Source organism: Trachinotus anak, unplaced genomic scaffold (assembly GCF_046630095.1).
Source record: "Trachinotus anak isolate AG129_WGS33_773 ecotype Australia unplaced genomic scaffold, CSIRO_AGI_Tana_v1 ptg000003l, whole genome shotgun sequence".
Lineage (NCBI taxonomy): Eukaryota > Metazoa > Chordata > Actinopteri > Carangiformes > Carangidae > Trachinotus > Trachinotus anak.
Genome location: NW_027273854.1, coordinates 8,032,501 through 8,047,399, shown reverse-complemented (window position 1 = coordinate 8,047,399; position 14,899 = coordinate 8,032,501). Strand labels below are relative to the sequence as shown.

At 43.9% G+C, this 14,899-nt stretch overlaps 1 protein-coding gene across 2 annotated transcripts in view; it reads right to left on the bottom strand.

Annotated features, from left to right (window-relative positions):
• The window catches only part of plekhh3 (pleckstrin homology, MyTH4 and FERM domain containing H3), a 32,737-nt gene extending 25,346 nt beyond the window's left edge, over nucleotides 1-7,391 (bottom strand). The window contains exons 1-2 of one of the 2 annotated variants that reach the window (XM_071471480.1): nucleotides 6,669-7,391; nucleotides 745-800 (exon numbers count right to left, since the gene is read on the bottom strand). In XM_071471480.1, coding sequence (XP_071327581.1) covers nucleotides 745-800; nucleotides 6,669-6,803 — 191 coding nt within the window. In that variant the 5' untranslated portion in view covers nucleotides 6,804-7,391. The remainder of the gene's footprint in view (nucleotides 1-744; nucleotides 801-6,668) is intronic. The other variant, XM_071471486.1, reaches the window with a different exon arrangement.
• Between the last annotated feature and the right edge of the window lie 7,508 nt (nucleotides 7,392-14,899).

The window sequence follows — 14,899 nt, the reverse complement described above, 5'->3', positions numbered from 1 at the left end:
AGAGATAGAGCGGAGCAGAGCCTGGCTACATCGCTGTCTGAGATCACAGCCCTGCACTAATAGTCTGGATCAAGATCTCAATGAATCACTCCCTTTCATTGTCACTAGTGTTCACTTGTAAACCACGTGACCATTTCATTATTCGTGAGTTGCACAGTGGTTGCCTGTAAATGGCAGCTTGAATGTACAAGCCTCAAGTTAACAGGGTGATTGAATTTGTTGATGTGGAAGCCGCGCAGAGTTACTGTAGCTGGGATCGGTCACAAACATCTAGGTTGAAGATTGACATTATTGACCAATGCAACAGCCAAGCCGACCATTGAGTGGAAAAGCTCAGAGTCTAGAGGTGAAAACTGACACTGATATTATTCATAAGCAATTAAAGAACCACCATGACTATCAGATCCTCTCTCAATATAGATGTGTCTGCACACACACACACACACACACACACACACACACACACACACACACACACACACACACACACAAGCTTATGTGTGGCTATGAGGTTAGGGCACATGTGTTATGCCTTGGCACATGAAGATAGCCCCATGAGATACCAGACACTACAGAGGAAGTGAAAAATCAAATGACTGGCCTGCACTTATACATGTGCCTGCCTGAGTATAAATACAGAAATCCCCAGCACTCAGAGGAAGTATATGAGTAAAAGAAGGAACTACTACTTCCTAAAATTTGGGGAAAAAAAAAAAAAATCTGTTTCTCCCTCTCTCTCCTTACCCATTTGTTCCATTGGCTGTGCGAGTTGGTTGAGAAACAGTCACCTCAGCTGGGCTCTGTCAACAGAAGAGAGAGAATAGGGTAAATAGATGATAATGCAACACAAACAGTAGTCTGTCCCTAGAACTAGTCCACAGGTTGGAGAGGTCCCCTCAGCGGTTTGCCTGCAGTGGCCATGTTACAGTAGAGCATGCAGCCGTTCCTGGCAGTCTCAGCACATAGCTGCTCTGTTCCTGTAATGCTTGGCTCTCACTTGCGAGGGGTGAGCCGGTGGGGAGAAATATGGCATGCAAAACAGGCTCATTTAATATAGGAGTAGGGAACAGAGGATTCTTTTGTGCTGTAGTTGCGTACAAAACCCTGAAAATGCTTTTATTCAGATCAGTCATTTCTCTGCGAAGCTTGTTAACCTAAAAATAAACCTGGTCTTTTTGATTGCACTCGAAACAGTTTTTCTATCCACATGTTTATAGAAACACAATTGATGGTAAATTGCTGTTACTGTAGGTGTACTGAGGAAGATTATCTGATGACCACAGCCATAATAAAAGTTACTTATCCTGACTGCTAGCCAGATAGTCATATCAAATCGCATTCCCTCTTGGTTTTGTATAGACATTGGAGTAAGTGCCTTGACTGACTACAACTGGGGCTGCCACTGGCAGACACATAAAATCAAATTTCATGGCTGGAACAATGAACTTTTCATTCCAGGACTCCCTGTTAAGCAGATGATGGGAAAAGATGTTTCCTTTCACAGAGATCCAGCCTTTAGATTCCCAACCAGACTTTGGAAAACCCCATCAGACATCAGAGCTTGCCTGTGTGCAAGCTGGCCTGACTCCCTGGTGTACGAGGCATCACTGTGTCCCCTGTGGCCTGACTTGTTGTCTCTGTGAGCCACAGCCTTGAGCCAGCTCCTGTGGCTGTCCCGGCCCAGCTCGGGGGTGTTGGCCTACCTGAAACACTATCCAGGTCAGCTCTGGGCCCCTCACAGTTCACACACCACACTTTACTACTGGGCAAACTAGCCTAAGTATAGCCCACGCTCTGTAAAAACAGTCTACTGCTTCTTTTTGGATGGCTCAAAACTAACAAAGAAAACATGAACTACAAATTTATAGGCTGGTATGGAATCTTTGTTATATTTACAAGGCAGATGGACTCTGAAGCATATGAGGAAAAGATGAGGGTTTGGATAATGAGATATGATTAATGTTTAACTCAGGGAGAGGTGCTGTAAATGTCAAACCAGACGGGGAAGAATAACTCAACAGCAGCAGAAAGCGACTTGTGAATGGAAGTGTGTGTACGGTAATTCCCTACCCCTGCCTGTAAACTATAAATGATTCAGCCAAGCCAACAGACCCAGAGAAGAAAATTCAGACAGACAGCCATGACTGAAAACGACAAATCAATACTAATCACATCAACGACTGCAAAGCTGTAAATCCATGATATAAACTTATTGGAGAATCAATAAACTAATGGGTCAGGTTGATCAAGTTAGAATATTTTGGGGTAATCCTCCACAAAACGTGACAATTTACAGAAAAATAGCTTTCCAATGGAGTTAATGGGCGGTGGGATAAGGAACAAGGATAGCGTGCGATGCAAAGCCCTGGCAAAGGCTCTCCCCTTGGACGGGCAGGGGATGAATCACTCCAGACTAGAGAGCATGGAGGGAAAGAGGGAAAGATGCCGTGATGTGTTCGTTCCGTGGCTGACTTCCGCTCTCGCTTTCCCTCTGTCTACTCACTCTCTCTCTCTCTCTCTCTCTCTCTCTCTCTCTCTCTCTCTCTCTCCTTTTCTCTCTCTCTCTCTCTCTCTCCCTTCAGCTCTCCTGGGAGGCTGAGTAACCAGGAGGAAATGCTTGGGCTCAGCCAGTGTCGGCCTGAAGACCAGATGTGTGGCCTGGAGGTGGTGAGGCAGAGACGCAACGGAAACCAAATATAAACCAGCGTACCGTGACACCTCTGAAGACAGAGGGCAGCAGTGACAGTTAACGGGACCCGCTCTCAGCATAGCAGGACTGTACCTGTTTGTTAGGAGTAACAGGATGCACTGCGGTGCCACGATCCACACTTACAACTGCGCAGGGCAAAAACACTCCATGGTGGGAGTTTATTGGTAAACGTGACCTCACATTACATAAAAGTTGAATAAAGTTTCAGTGGAAACATGGAGAGAAGAGAGAATGACGGATGTCCTGTCCTAAAATTAGTGCCTTGCTGTCCCAACACTGGAGGCATTCAGCTCAGTGTGACTGTTTGGGCAGCTGTTGGAGAGCAGTTTCATTGAATGAAGACTGTAAACATACAGGGAAAGGGTTCCGACATGGCCCTGTGCTCTTAAGGGCCAAGCCTACACAAGCGTCAGCACTGACTCATGATTCCAACCTCAGTGAGAACAGTCCTGGCAAGAAACAGTGTGTTGCCTATGGCTTTGGTGCTGTGGATGCTACACATCATGGCATCCTCTGGCAGCATTTTGTAAAACAACTCTGGAGATTGTGGTGGAGGTTTTGGACGTCTTAAGCGAGGGAGACTCCACCAGACCTGTGGGTTGCTGTGGTCATCCCTGGTAGGAGTTGGATAGAGTCCTACTAAATGGAGTATTTCAGCATTACAAAGCCCAAAAGACACACACATACACCCAGGGAGGTCTAACCTGCTGCCTGAAATTGTGGCTTGTCAAGCTCTGGATGAAATGAAGCTCTCTGGGTAAATGATGGAACGTAGCCCTGAAGGGCTTTCCCTGGGAATCATTTACCCCTTTTCCACCAAGGCAGTTCAACAACCGGTTTGGAGCTGGTGCCTAATCTCAAACCAGCCAAAGAAATGGCTCTCAACCAGGAACAATGAGGGCAGGATTATCATCACCAACAGGACACACAAAACTTTGTGACCAACATTTTTAAAAAAAATTGAAGTGTTCAGAATCAGTTCAATACTTAGATGTCAATGTAGGCTCCCAAAGCCAGGAGCAACACTTGTAAAGTGTATTGTTGTTGTGCCTGGCCCTTGTGTTGCTGGGAAACCAGAGACAAACATGTACAGTGCTGTAATGACGTGGTTCCGTGGTGGCTGTCAATTTCGTGGAAAAGCAATCCAGATCTGAGGGGGTTTACACGTTAAACCAACTCCAAACCTGCACTAGCACCAGCCTAGAAGCAGCACTGAGGTTTGCATTGGTGGAAAGGAGCTGATTGTAGATCTTCAACCCTGCACCCCACCCCCTCCACTGATACCATGTAAAACCAAACAGTATCTGCTAGATCTATATATTCTGAGGGGAGGAGCATAACGAACTGCACTGAATAAGAGCGGTTCAGTTGATGATATTGGTTTAGCTCAGCTGTGGTCCTAATTATCGGCTCGGCGTGAACTATTCACCCAGCATAAACCAGTGACACAGATCAAGAGGAAATAGGATTTGTGGAAGCAGATTGATTACATGAAAGCATCAGGGAATCAATAATCAATAACTTCAGAACACCTGGGTGGATTTATGATGACAAAAACAGTAGCCAAAAGGCAGTTTGCTGCCTTTGGTTGTTTGGTAAAACACTGTCAGTAACAACAGTCAATAAAGTGGTTCCGCCCATTAAGAACTAATCTGATAAACTGAACAAGGCTGACCACAGGACAGATTAAGACAGACTGCTCCTCAAAGGAAAATATATCACTCAGATTAAAAGAAGAAGGCGATTATTTTTTATGGTTCAGGACAAGTTAATTCATATTTATGAATATTTATGAGCACAAAATCAATAGAACCAAGACTCTAATCAATGATGTAACACCACCACAGGGGAGAGAGAGCAGCTCTAGAGACAAAGAAGCATTATGAGCTTCACAGTCGTCAGTTTTTTCACAGCCATTCATAAGTTTATACCAAACCATTATTCTTGTGTGATCATTTTTGCACAATTTGGGAAGTTTCCATGGACGAATAGTTGGGCTACGGGCCAATTAATCAGCACTTCCTCTTCTCTGATTAATATGATTGAAACAGCACTGAGTTCAGTAGGGTTGGCTCAACATGCAACAACTGGTAACTGATGACCAAGAAAAACTAAATGTCATTTCAATTTATTATAACTAGGTGAAAACAATTTCTCCTCTTTCAATTACTACTTAGTCAACATCTGCTCACACAACTTAAGACCTACTGTTTCGTGTAAAAAGAAAATTTTCATCAGGCCACTTTAAAGACAGTTGGGTGGGTTCTTGGCTTTGATTGGAGCGCAGATTTAATCAGTCAAATCTGGCAACACTGGTCATCCTTTCTGCAATTTATCTTTCAGAGAGCTTGGCCAGAACACAATCCTTCACTTAAGGTCAACTCATAGAGCACATCCTTTTCCAAACAACACATCTAAAATTCAATAAACCAGCGTTAAATTGAATCCACCCAGAGGAACACAACTCTGCGCCTCAGTTCCACTTAATGAGAGACCAGGGAAAGTTACAGAAAAAGGAGATCCCTGTGTCTCTCTTTAAAAGGCCACCAGGCCTCTCCATTGGGACGTGTTACTATGATCTTGTATTGATTGTGGATATTGAGCACAGTTGGGTTCTCCTGACCACCAATGGCCAGGCAGATGGTACATTATGACCAAGACAGGGATGAAAAGCGCTACACACCAACACCTCTCTGGATGTCCCGAACCAACAGATGTCGCTCTTATCTGTCTGTTGCTGGTACTGTTAAGACGTCTGTTAAAGGCAATAACTGTGCAACTGTGTAAAACGTATCTGTTCCCAACGTTTTCATGCAAATCGCTGCGGTGTTGCACTGGTTGGCTGCAACCAGACAAAAGGGCCAATAAATAGATAAGCAGGGTGTGCAGGTCGTGGCCTCAGGTCACGTTACTTTCATTTGCAAGGACATGCTTTTAGTGTAAGCCATGAAAATTATGAGAAAAAAAAAAACTCTGAGAAAATTCTCCCTTAAAACGAAAGGAGTCTGATATTTGAGATTTTTCTGAGAAACTGTACATGACGAGCTGTACATTGGGTCATACAGAAAGAGGCTACCTCAATTCAAGGCAACAATGCCCCCTCACAAGTGGATGGACAATGCTGAACTCTCTGTGCCTGATCAGATGACTAACATTACAGAGAAGACAAGGCCGCAGTCTTATTTGCAATTGAGCGGACAGAGGCCAAAGACACAGGATCAGTTCAACACACTGGGCTTTACAGCTTGCATCACATTTTGAGTCTTGTGTGTGTGTATGTCTACATATGGGCAAACTTTGTTGTTGCAAACCTTCATTGTGAGGATATTATGGCCAGTCCTCGTAACTTCAGAGGGCTGTTTGAGGGTTAAGGTTAGAGTTACGTTTAGGTTAGGGGTAGGTTTGCGGTTAGGCATTTAGATGTGATGGTTAAGGTTGGGAGTAAGAGGCTGGGGAATGCATCATGCCATTATGTGTGTGTGATATTGCTCAATGTTGCCCAACCCTACAAAGACCATAAAACCTAAACATCAAACTGGGCAGGAGACAGGCAAATTCAGTCCTGCAGCAGTGACAGAGGCTTGCATTGAACAAACCGATGACACACAGATAACAAAGTTAACAGATAACATGTGAACACTGTGGCCTGTTACTTCAAAATATAGGCAGTCTTGTGAACGCAAGCTGCGATTCTTTATCGTGCCTTGAAGTTCCAATCCTAATGTGCTTTTCAGAAGTAATCATTTCCCTACCAAGAACTGCAGCCACATCTGTTTGCACAAAACTGAAATTACGCACATGAAGCTGACCCTGTTTTAATGAAACGTTCAAGGTACAATGTGCAAGACGTACAGGACAGAGTCCCCTCACAGTCACCACTTGACATTTGTGATATACATCTTCTATAAATGTGTGCACGCAGAGGAGTTGCTGTGTGGTGCAGGTGGAGAGTTTTTACCCGTCCATTGGGAGTCAAGTCCTCCTTGTTGCGCAATTCAAAGGACTCTTCCTCCTCTTTCTCCCCATAGTCCCGTCCGAGCAAACTGAAGCCCTGCCTGCAGCAAAGAAACCAGCAAACTCCTTGCAAAGGCATTCAAATGAGGTTAAGTGAGTCCTTTTCTACTATCCAGGTCGGTTCAGCCTTCACGGTTGTAGTCGCAAGTAACTCCAAGAGCTGCGTGAGAGCGAACAGGACACCCTCTCCATAGATTATCCAGCGCAGGGCAGCATGAGCTTACTCTCTCCTTCCTGTCACAGAGCGCGTAAAATGTCTAGCAGCTGTACATGGCATCGGTCATACTCCAACGCAACCGCCAGAGAACTGGTTCAGGGAAAATCCTGCCCCCCCCCCCCCACTCTCTCTTCTTCTTCTTCCAGGTCTCCAGTTGCTTCGCTCACGACACCTTGCTGCCCCTGTTTGAGCAACTTCACACAGCCGAAGTACAAAAAAGAAACACGCACACCAAAAAAAGAAAAAAAAAAAACAAAAACAAAAACAAAACAAAACAAACTAATTTACCATCCAGAACTGGTGGTGAAGGTTAGAAAGTACATTGAGCTGAACGTGTTTGACAAGAGCCATACTGCTGCTATCAGCGTTTTTATGGAACATCTGTTAAAGTAACGCAAGAGCGCACCTCTGCACAGGACCGACTCCGGAGTTTGAACAAAAGCGTGCTGCAGCTGGGACAGGATAGTGTGGGAGGGAGGGAGGGAGGGAGGGAGGAGGAGGGGAGGGGTAGCCACGCCCACAAATCTCACGTCTAAAATGTGATTGGCTGAACACAGACACTCCCCGGAATGGGGGAGTGCGCCCATAACACACCGCACTGACAGAGCATCACATGCCGTGTGATACTTCACGCTAATCAAATCATCCAGATCACCATGATGCCCCAGGAATACTCCTCATATACCGTGTGTGCAGTCAGTGGTGGAATATTTAGATTTATTTTTTATTTTATAAACCCACTATGTGTCTGATTTTCACTTAGCAAATCAGTGTAGAGCAGTAAAAAGTGTATTATTCCCCTCTGAAATGTAGCATAAAATGTACAGAAAATGGAGAGTCACTTTCCATTACCCCACAGGTACTTGTGTGTGTGTGTGTGTGTGTGTGTGAAGATATTTAAATCATGCTTGGTCTTTTAAATCTCCTTCCTTGCATTTAATTAAAATGGACATGCAGTGACAGATGTCTGAATAGCCCATAAGTGTAATTCATTCATTTATAAAAATTATAAGCCTCTCAAAAACTAAACATTCAGTTTGAAGTTACTTTACTGCACTTTATTGGTGTTTTTACTCGCTGTCTGTTATGCTGCAATCAGTGTCAGGCGAAGTACCATTCAGATCATTCACTTAAGTTGATACCCAGTTACATGCCCTGCATTCAAAATTTTACTTTAGTCAAAGTACAGAAGTATCATCAAATATCACCTATTATAAAAATGTCCTCAAAATATCAGTAGCAAAATGCAAAACGTTCCCTATGACTGTTATTTTATTATATTATTAGATTTTTGCTGTTTATTTACTGCTCAAGATCGTTCAGTCTATAAAAATGTATTTAATAAATGGATCATATGTTAATATGTATAAAATGTTGTTCGGAAAAGTATCTATAGCTGTTAAATAAATGCCGTGGAGTACAATTATAAAGAAGTATATGGTTTAAATACTTGAGTAAAGTAGCTAAAATTCCTCTTGAGTACAGTACAGGGTAACGGGTTTAGTCACTTTCCACTAAATATTCACATTATGTTCTTATGGGTGCTCAATACTGTGAGTGTGTTGTTATATTAGCACAGTCAACTTTGTAAGTATTACAGTTTAGTATACTTTGCTTATTTTTTCCTATCAAGTTGAAGGCAATCATCAGTAGCTGTGAGAGAACTTAGGCCATGACTTTATTTTGAAGGACAGATCAGATTTGATAGTGCCATGATATCACTAAATACTCTAAGTTACAGCTCTTTCATATTCCGTCCTTATGTCTGTATCTCTTATTCTTTCTCTCACTTAACTCTCATTTCTCTTGCCTTTCTCGTACATACACACAGATGTGAGCACACACACTCCTCCCCCACTCTTTCCTCTTCCACTTTGCTGAACAGTCTACAAAGATACAGCAGTAGGAGGTAGGAGGACTGGTGCTAAATCCAGACACGTGATATATCCAGCCCCCTCGGCACTCATGCTTATTTCTCCCTTAATATCCTTTCATTTCCCCTGCTTTGCTCTGTGCAAACCCCCCCCACCCCCCCACACACACACACATCTCAGTCAGCTGGCTTTAACTCATTCCTCGCCAAGGAGAGCTCTTAGTCACTGGTCCACTCACTTCAGCTTGATGGATTCAGTTCTCCCACCAAACACACACACACACACACACACACACACACACACACACAAGCATTTTTTTTCAGTGTGCATGCATAAGCACACTACCCCTTCAGATACTTTTAACCCTTGTCCCCGCTGGTTCCCTGAGGGCTTTGTGAATCAATAAAAAAGCTTGTGGATGCACCTTTTCAGTTGGGGTGTACTTGGCATTGTTATCCTGACCACCCCTCACCCCTTGTCGGAAAGCCACTTCTCAACTAACGTGCACCAGCATACTGCCACATATTCCACGCCAGCGGTTACAGGAAAGAAGAGAGAACAGAAATCACTTTATATCTGTTTCCTTTCCTAGTTTGCACATATTTGCATGCAAGCGAGAATATTTCCTCAACTCTGTTCTTGTAAGTACAGCAGCAGCCCTGTATCCCCCCTGCCTCCCCTCCTCCGCTCTGCCTCTGTCTGTATCCACTCTGCAGTATCTCTCTCTCCAGGCCAGATCCTCCCTGTCCTCCCCCATATCCCAAAACAATACACTGGGGGCCCCTGCTCCCACAGACCTGGAGGAACATATGTTTTATTTTTAGAGCTCACTCCCACAGCCCACACTAGTAAAGTGAAAAAAGAGAAAAGCCCTCCCTTCGTATATGGTTTCTGGAGGACATGAAGTCAGTACAAAAACCAGAACTATTTCATCACAATCCTCACATATCAGTAATCGTTACCCAGATATTGTCAGTGATTGCCTTTTTCATTCTGCGGTGATAAAAGAAGCAGCTGGAGAAACTGCAATTATATTCTCTTAGTTTCTATTATAAAGTCTGACAATCTCTTTTACTGTCTTCGTCTGCCCCCACCTCCTCTGTCCCTGGTTTCCCCTCTTTCCAGAAAATGACACATGATTCTCCATTAACGCACGCACGCACACACACGCACACACACACACACACACACACACACACACACACACACACACATACACACATACACACACACTTCACTTAGATACAAGCAAGATAACCTGATACAGTGTGTCAGGTTGAGGCACCAGATCAGGAGTAGGGCAGATGATTTGGTTGGGCTCCCAGTCTGACAGGCAGACTAAACCATGGGCTGCCTGAGGAGAGGGAAGCGTGAATCTTGGATATAAGAGCAGTTGTTGAGAGCTTTCATTCTGACTGTATGCTGCTGCTGGATGTGGTGGAGCTGTGAATTTGCTTGGATAAATTTGGATAGATTTTGATGAAAGCTCAGCAGTGGGAACAAAACTACATTTCTTGGAAATTTGCAATTTTGCTTTTGATGTGCCCTATCTTCATTGTGGTAGTCAATTAAACTTTGTCTTTCATCTTCTCTCTCTCTCTCCTTTTTTTTTTTTTTTTAATTTCAGGCTGGTCCCACCCACTTCCTTCCTGCCACTCCTCGCAACACCGTTTGTTGAAACTGGCGTGTGGGGTTTCCAATGGAGACGTGGAGTAGACACAAGTCGCACATGTCAAGTTGATCGGAGACAGAGCAGAGCAGAGCACTGTTCCCTCCAGTCTCTCTCACTCACTCTGTACCTCTTTCTGTGTCTCTCACTCTTTCCCCTTTGAGTTTCTGCCTGCAGGATCCTGTTTCACTGTAGCCCACATCACAGCCAGACTCTAATGTTGGTGAACCAGATTGATTGTCAACAGAGAGGGATGTGAAATCTGGTCTGCCAAAGAGGGCTCACTGCATGTGACTGTATGTAAGTTTATCTTTGGGGTGTTCTCTGGGTGATGATTGATCAAGTCTTTCGATATGTTTGAAGAGTATGGTGAAATTTTCTGCCTTTGAGGTTTTATTTGACACTGAGCTTCCAATGTGGTCTGTGGAGCGCACATAGAAATGAATTCAATAAGAAACTCTATGTCTGTTCAAGACAGCAGCTCTGTCTTTGGTGATCCGCACAAGCTTCTCTTCAGAAAACCCGTCCAAGGTCAAAGTTTATCTGACAACCCCAAACTAAGGATTTAGGATAGGAACTGACCCCGAGTGACCCCTCACCCCTGACTCAGACAGGATTTCCTCCCTGCCGTGTCCAGCATTGAACTTAACCCTCATCCTGCCGTGCAGCCGCCCCCTTTACCACCAGCCCAGTTTGTTCAGGTCCAGCAGGAGTTTAAGGCTGTGGGTTAGTGAACAGAGGGCTGCTGTTTGACGGCTGTTGGCCATGTAATGGGATAGGGCCCTTTAACTACTGCACCACTTGACCTGAGGTTCCCACTGCGAAACATCCAGCTGTGCACGTGGATCGTTTGTGACAGGCAAGCAAGTAAATGTGGAAAATTGGATGAGATGATGATGGAGGAAAGTTAATTTAAATTAATGATAAAGAAATTGGAAAGATTGGCCTTCCACTGCATGCACGTCCTCCCACAGAGTCTTGCTCCGTGGTTTATAAAAGAGAGACAGTGGGACTCTTGTGAACGCAGGCGGGTTCACATTGATACCATGTCCAGTACCTTCTGTCTTCCTGTGCTTCATGAACAGTGTTTACCAGTATTAGGGACACCATGGGGAGGGAGGTGTTTCTAACCCAGGCTGTGGGCACATCTGTTCCTGGGGACTGTGTGGCACACAGGCCTTGTGCGAAGGGAAGGCCAGGCTGTGGAAAACATTCCTGGCTTCAACTTCTGACCTTCTCGCCCCAGTTAACCCCTCTCATTCCTCATTTCCCCCCCTTGCCTAGCTTCATTACAGTAACCCTTGGCACTCCAGACTCCTGCACACTGGCTCAGCCTGTCAACACATAAACTGCCTGCAGAACGTGTGCAATAGATGAATAATTGTGTTGCAAAGAGGCTTCTCAGGTTTTAAGAGATTGAGTGATATTCTATACCTGAGGCATGGATATGTATATTTATTGCTTATTACAGCAGTTAGTCATTTGGCTGCCACAGTCAAGAAAATACACAAGGAATGACAAGTGATTTTTTTTTCTGTTCTTTGTTTAATACAGCAGTTTGGTGTATGTGGGCAGTGACTTGCAACCATTGTCTGCCAAAGAAACATATCATATCATCACTCTCTAAAAAGATTTGCGCCTGCAAGCGTTCAGATACGCCAGGACCAGCATTCATGCCTTCCATTAAATTAATGTAGTTACATAATTCAGTCTGCAAAAGCTCTGCACCACAATCTACCTATTACTGGAATTTGAGGAGCAAACATTCCTCGGCATGGGGAAAAAATGAAAATATGAGAAGGCACAATACCAGAAGCCTTGTTATCGCTAACCGTCATCAAAAGCCAAGTGAGGAGGAGCTGTACTGGAATCAGAGAGGCAGAGAGAGAAAGATGGGACATTGATAAAGATGGATAGTCAACCAGAGCGGATAAAAAGCCAGGAGAGTAGAGACTACAACTTGGAGAAGAGACACAACAACAGACAATGCAAAAAAAAAAAAAAAAAAAAAAAAGGGATATGCCCTCATATAGTCTGGTATTTTCACATCAAAGAAGAAATACAGATAAGATAAGGTTCCTCTAGACACTTGTGCTCAATGTATTCTCTTACTTCTGGTTAATGATTCATAAAGGCGCTTTCTTATTCCTGCAAAATATCTCTTAATTTTAGTGACACTTGGTGTGTTAATACATGCTTGAGCCAGAGTAGAATAATTTATGATTAACTTGTGTTGGACGTTGTGTGCTGTTAACGGTTGTGGTACTGTAGGTTAAAAGCTGCAAGTGTTAGTGTGAGGCAGAAGATAACTTATTGACAGTTAGGGAACTGGGCAGACAGCCAGAGTCCTTCGGCTATTTTTAGGATGCTGACTGTGTGAAAGTACACTGAACACAGAAATGATGACACATAGCCAGAATCTGAACCTGTGTCGGATTAGTGGTGTCTCTGTGCACTTGCACTCGTGAATGTGCATGTGCATGTGCATATGTGTACTTTGGCACAGAAGCACATGTGTACATATGCATCAAGTGCAAAGAGTGCAGAACTGTGTGCTTGTATCTCTGTGTGCGTATGAATGGAGGAGTGAGTTGGTTGGTGTCAGTGTGGATAACAAATGAATGCTGGACATATGAAAAGGATTCGCAGAATCATTGGAAACAGCTCACTATTGGGGAAAGAGTCTAGCCCTGTGCGTCTGTGCTGGGATCTTGCTCTTGTTTCCTGTGTTTAGATATCAGCCTTGAGAGCGGCTCTTAGCAGTACAAGCAGTATAATTACTGAATATGGAAAAAGTGCCCACTGCTTTACTTCAGTCTGGGCGGTAGCCCTTCACAGAGCAACTGAGTAAACTATTCCTTTGGTCCAATTTGCAAACTATGTATCTGGGTGTCTTTACAGGAAAAACCACCCTAAAGCAGAACTGAGCACTCTTCCACACTAAAAACATCATTGTAAACAGGAATAAAGAAAAACAAGGCTCCAGAGACGATGAATGGGAAGCTAATCTTCTGGATAATTACATATCTTGTTTGGACTTTTTACAATTTAATTACTTCAGTTCGAAAAAGATCTGACATCTATATTAGCCAAGAAATCAACAAACATAATGTGACTGTGCGCACAATGGAAGTCTGCTATTCATAGATGATAGGGTGGCTTGATAGACTGCACAGGAGGTGGAGGCTTTGAGGTTTTGTTATCTTCATCAGACAGTTCAAAGTAGAGAGATGCAGGACAGACAAGAAGAGAGAAGGGTAACATGCAGCTAATTTTTTTAGGCTGGTTTTTAACCAGCGTGTTTGTGCACTTACACCCTTGTACCCTGGTTGATATACTCATCCATAGCTTTTATTAATTCATGCCTGAGTGATTTTTGCATTAAGGTGATCTCACTTCTGCCCACACAGTCACAGGGTATTTTTTCAACTCTGAATCCCTTGCTAGTGTGAAGGCGAGAGAAACAAGAAGTTGAGTTCTGCCTTCTAGATTAGTCAGTGATTTGATCTTAGATAAGCAGGTCAGTGGTGCAGACAGTAAATGTTTTTTCTGCACCACTCTGCACTTGCATCCCAACTAAGCTAGTTTAACCTGGGTGTGTTTAAGAAAATGTATGTTACTATATAATCTGTGTGTGTGTATATATATATATGTGTGTTTGTGTGTGTATGTGTGTGTGTGTGTGTCTCTGTGTGTGTGTGTGTGTGTGTGTGTGTATGTGTGTGTGTCTGCCTGTGCCTGTCTCATGTTTCTTTCAGGACTTGATCCAGGCTGTTGCTAGGTGCCTTGACCTCCAAGAGCAACATTCATGGACGCAGAGGGTGAACCCTTCAAGGAGGAGTAGGGCGGTATTTTATTTCTGCGCCCTTCCCCTACCACAAACACACACACTCACTCACACACTGTATACCACAAATTCCCCATGGGCTTGGCGGGTGGTTGGGCTTGTTCACTAATGGTTCATCATCAGGAACAATGTTGACTCTAACCATTTCTCTTTCCCTCTTTGACCAGAGGAAGCAGAGGAGTCTACGATTTTAAGAAGTGGGATTTTTCACCCAGGAATAAAGGTTTTAGTTTGACATCACTGCAAAATGGTTTTAAACACTTCCTACAGGTCAAATTGTTAGAAGAAATAGGCCTCTCTTCCATTAGCTGCGTGAATTGCTGCCCTCCAGATGTCCCGGCTCCCACCTGCAGACTGTAAGTGGAGTTGGGCCCGGCATTGAGAGGACAATCCGTTCTGTAGCGTTGCTGCCAAAGGTGCTTTACTGGAGCTCAGCTCAGGAACTGTGCTGGGGAGGGGAAGGATACAGTTTGCATGTCTAGCTAGACATTTCAGTGTGTGTGTATATGCATGCCACAATACAGTGTAGACGGGGTTCAGCAGAACTTAGAATCACTCATTACCTTGC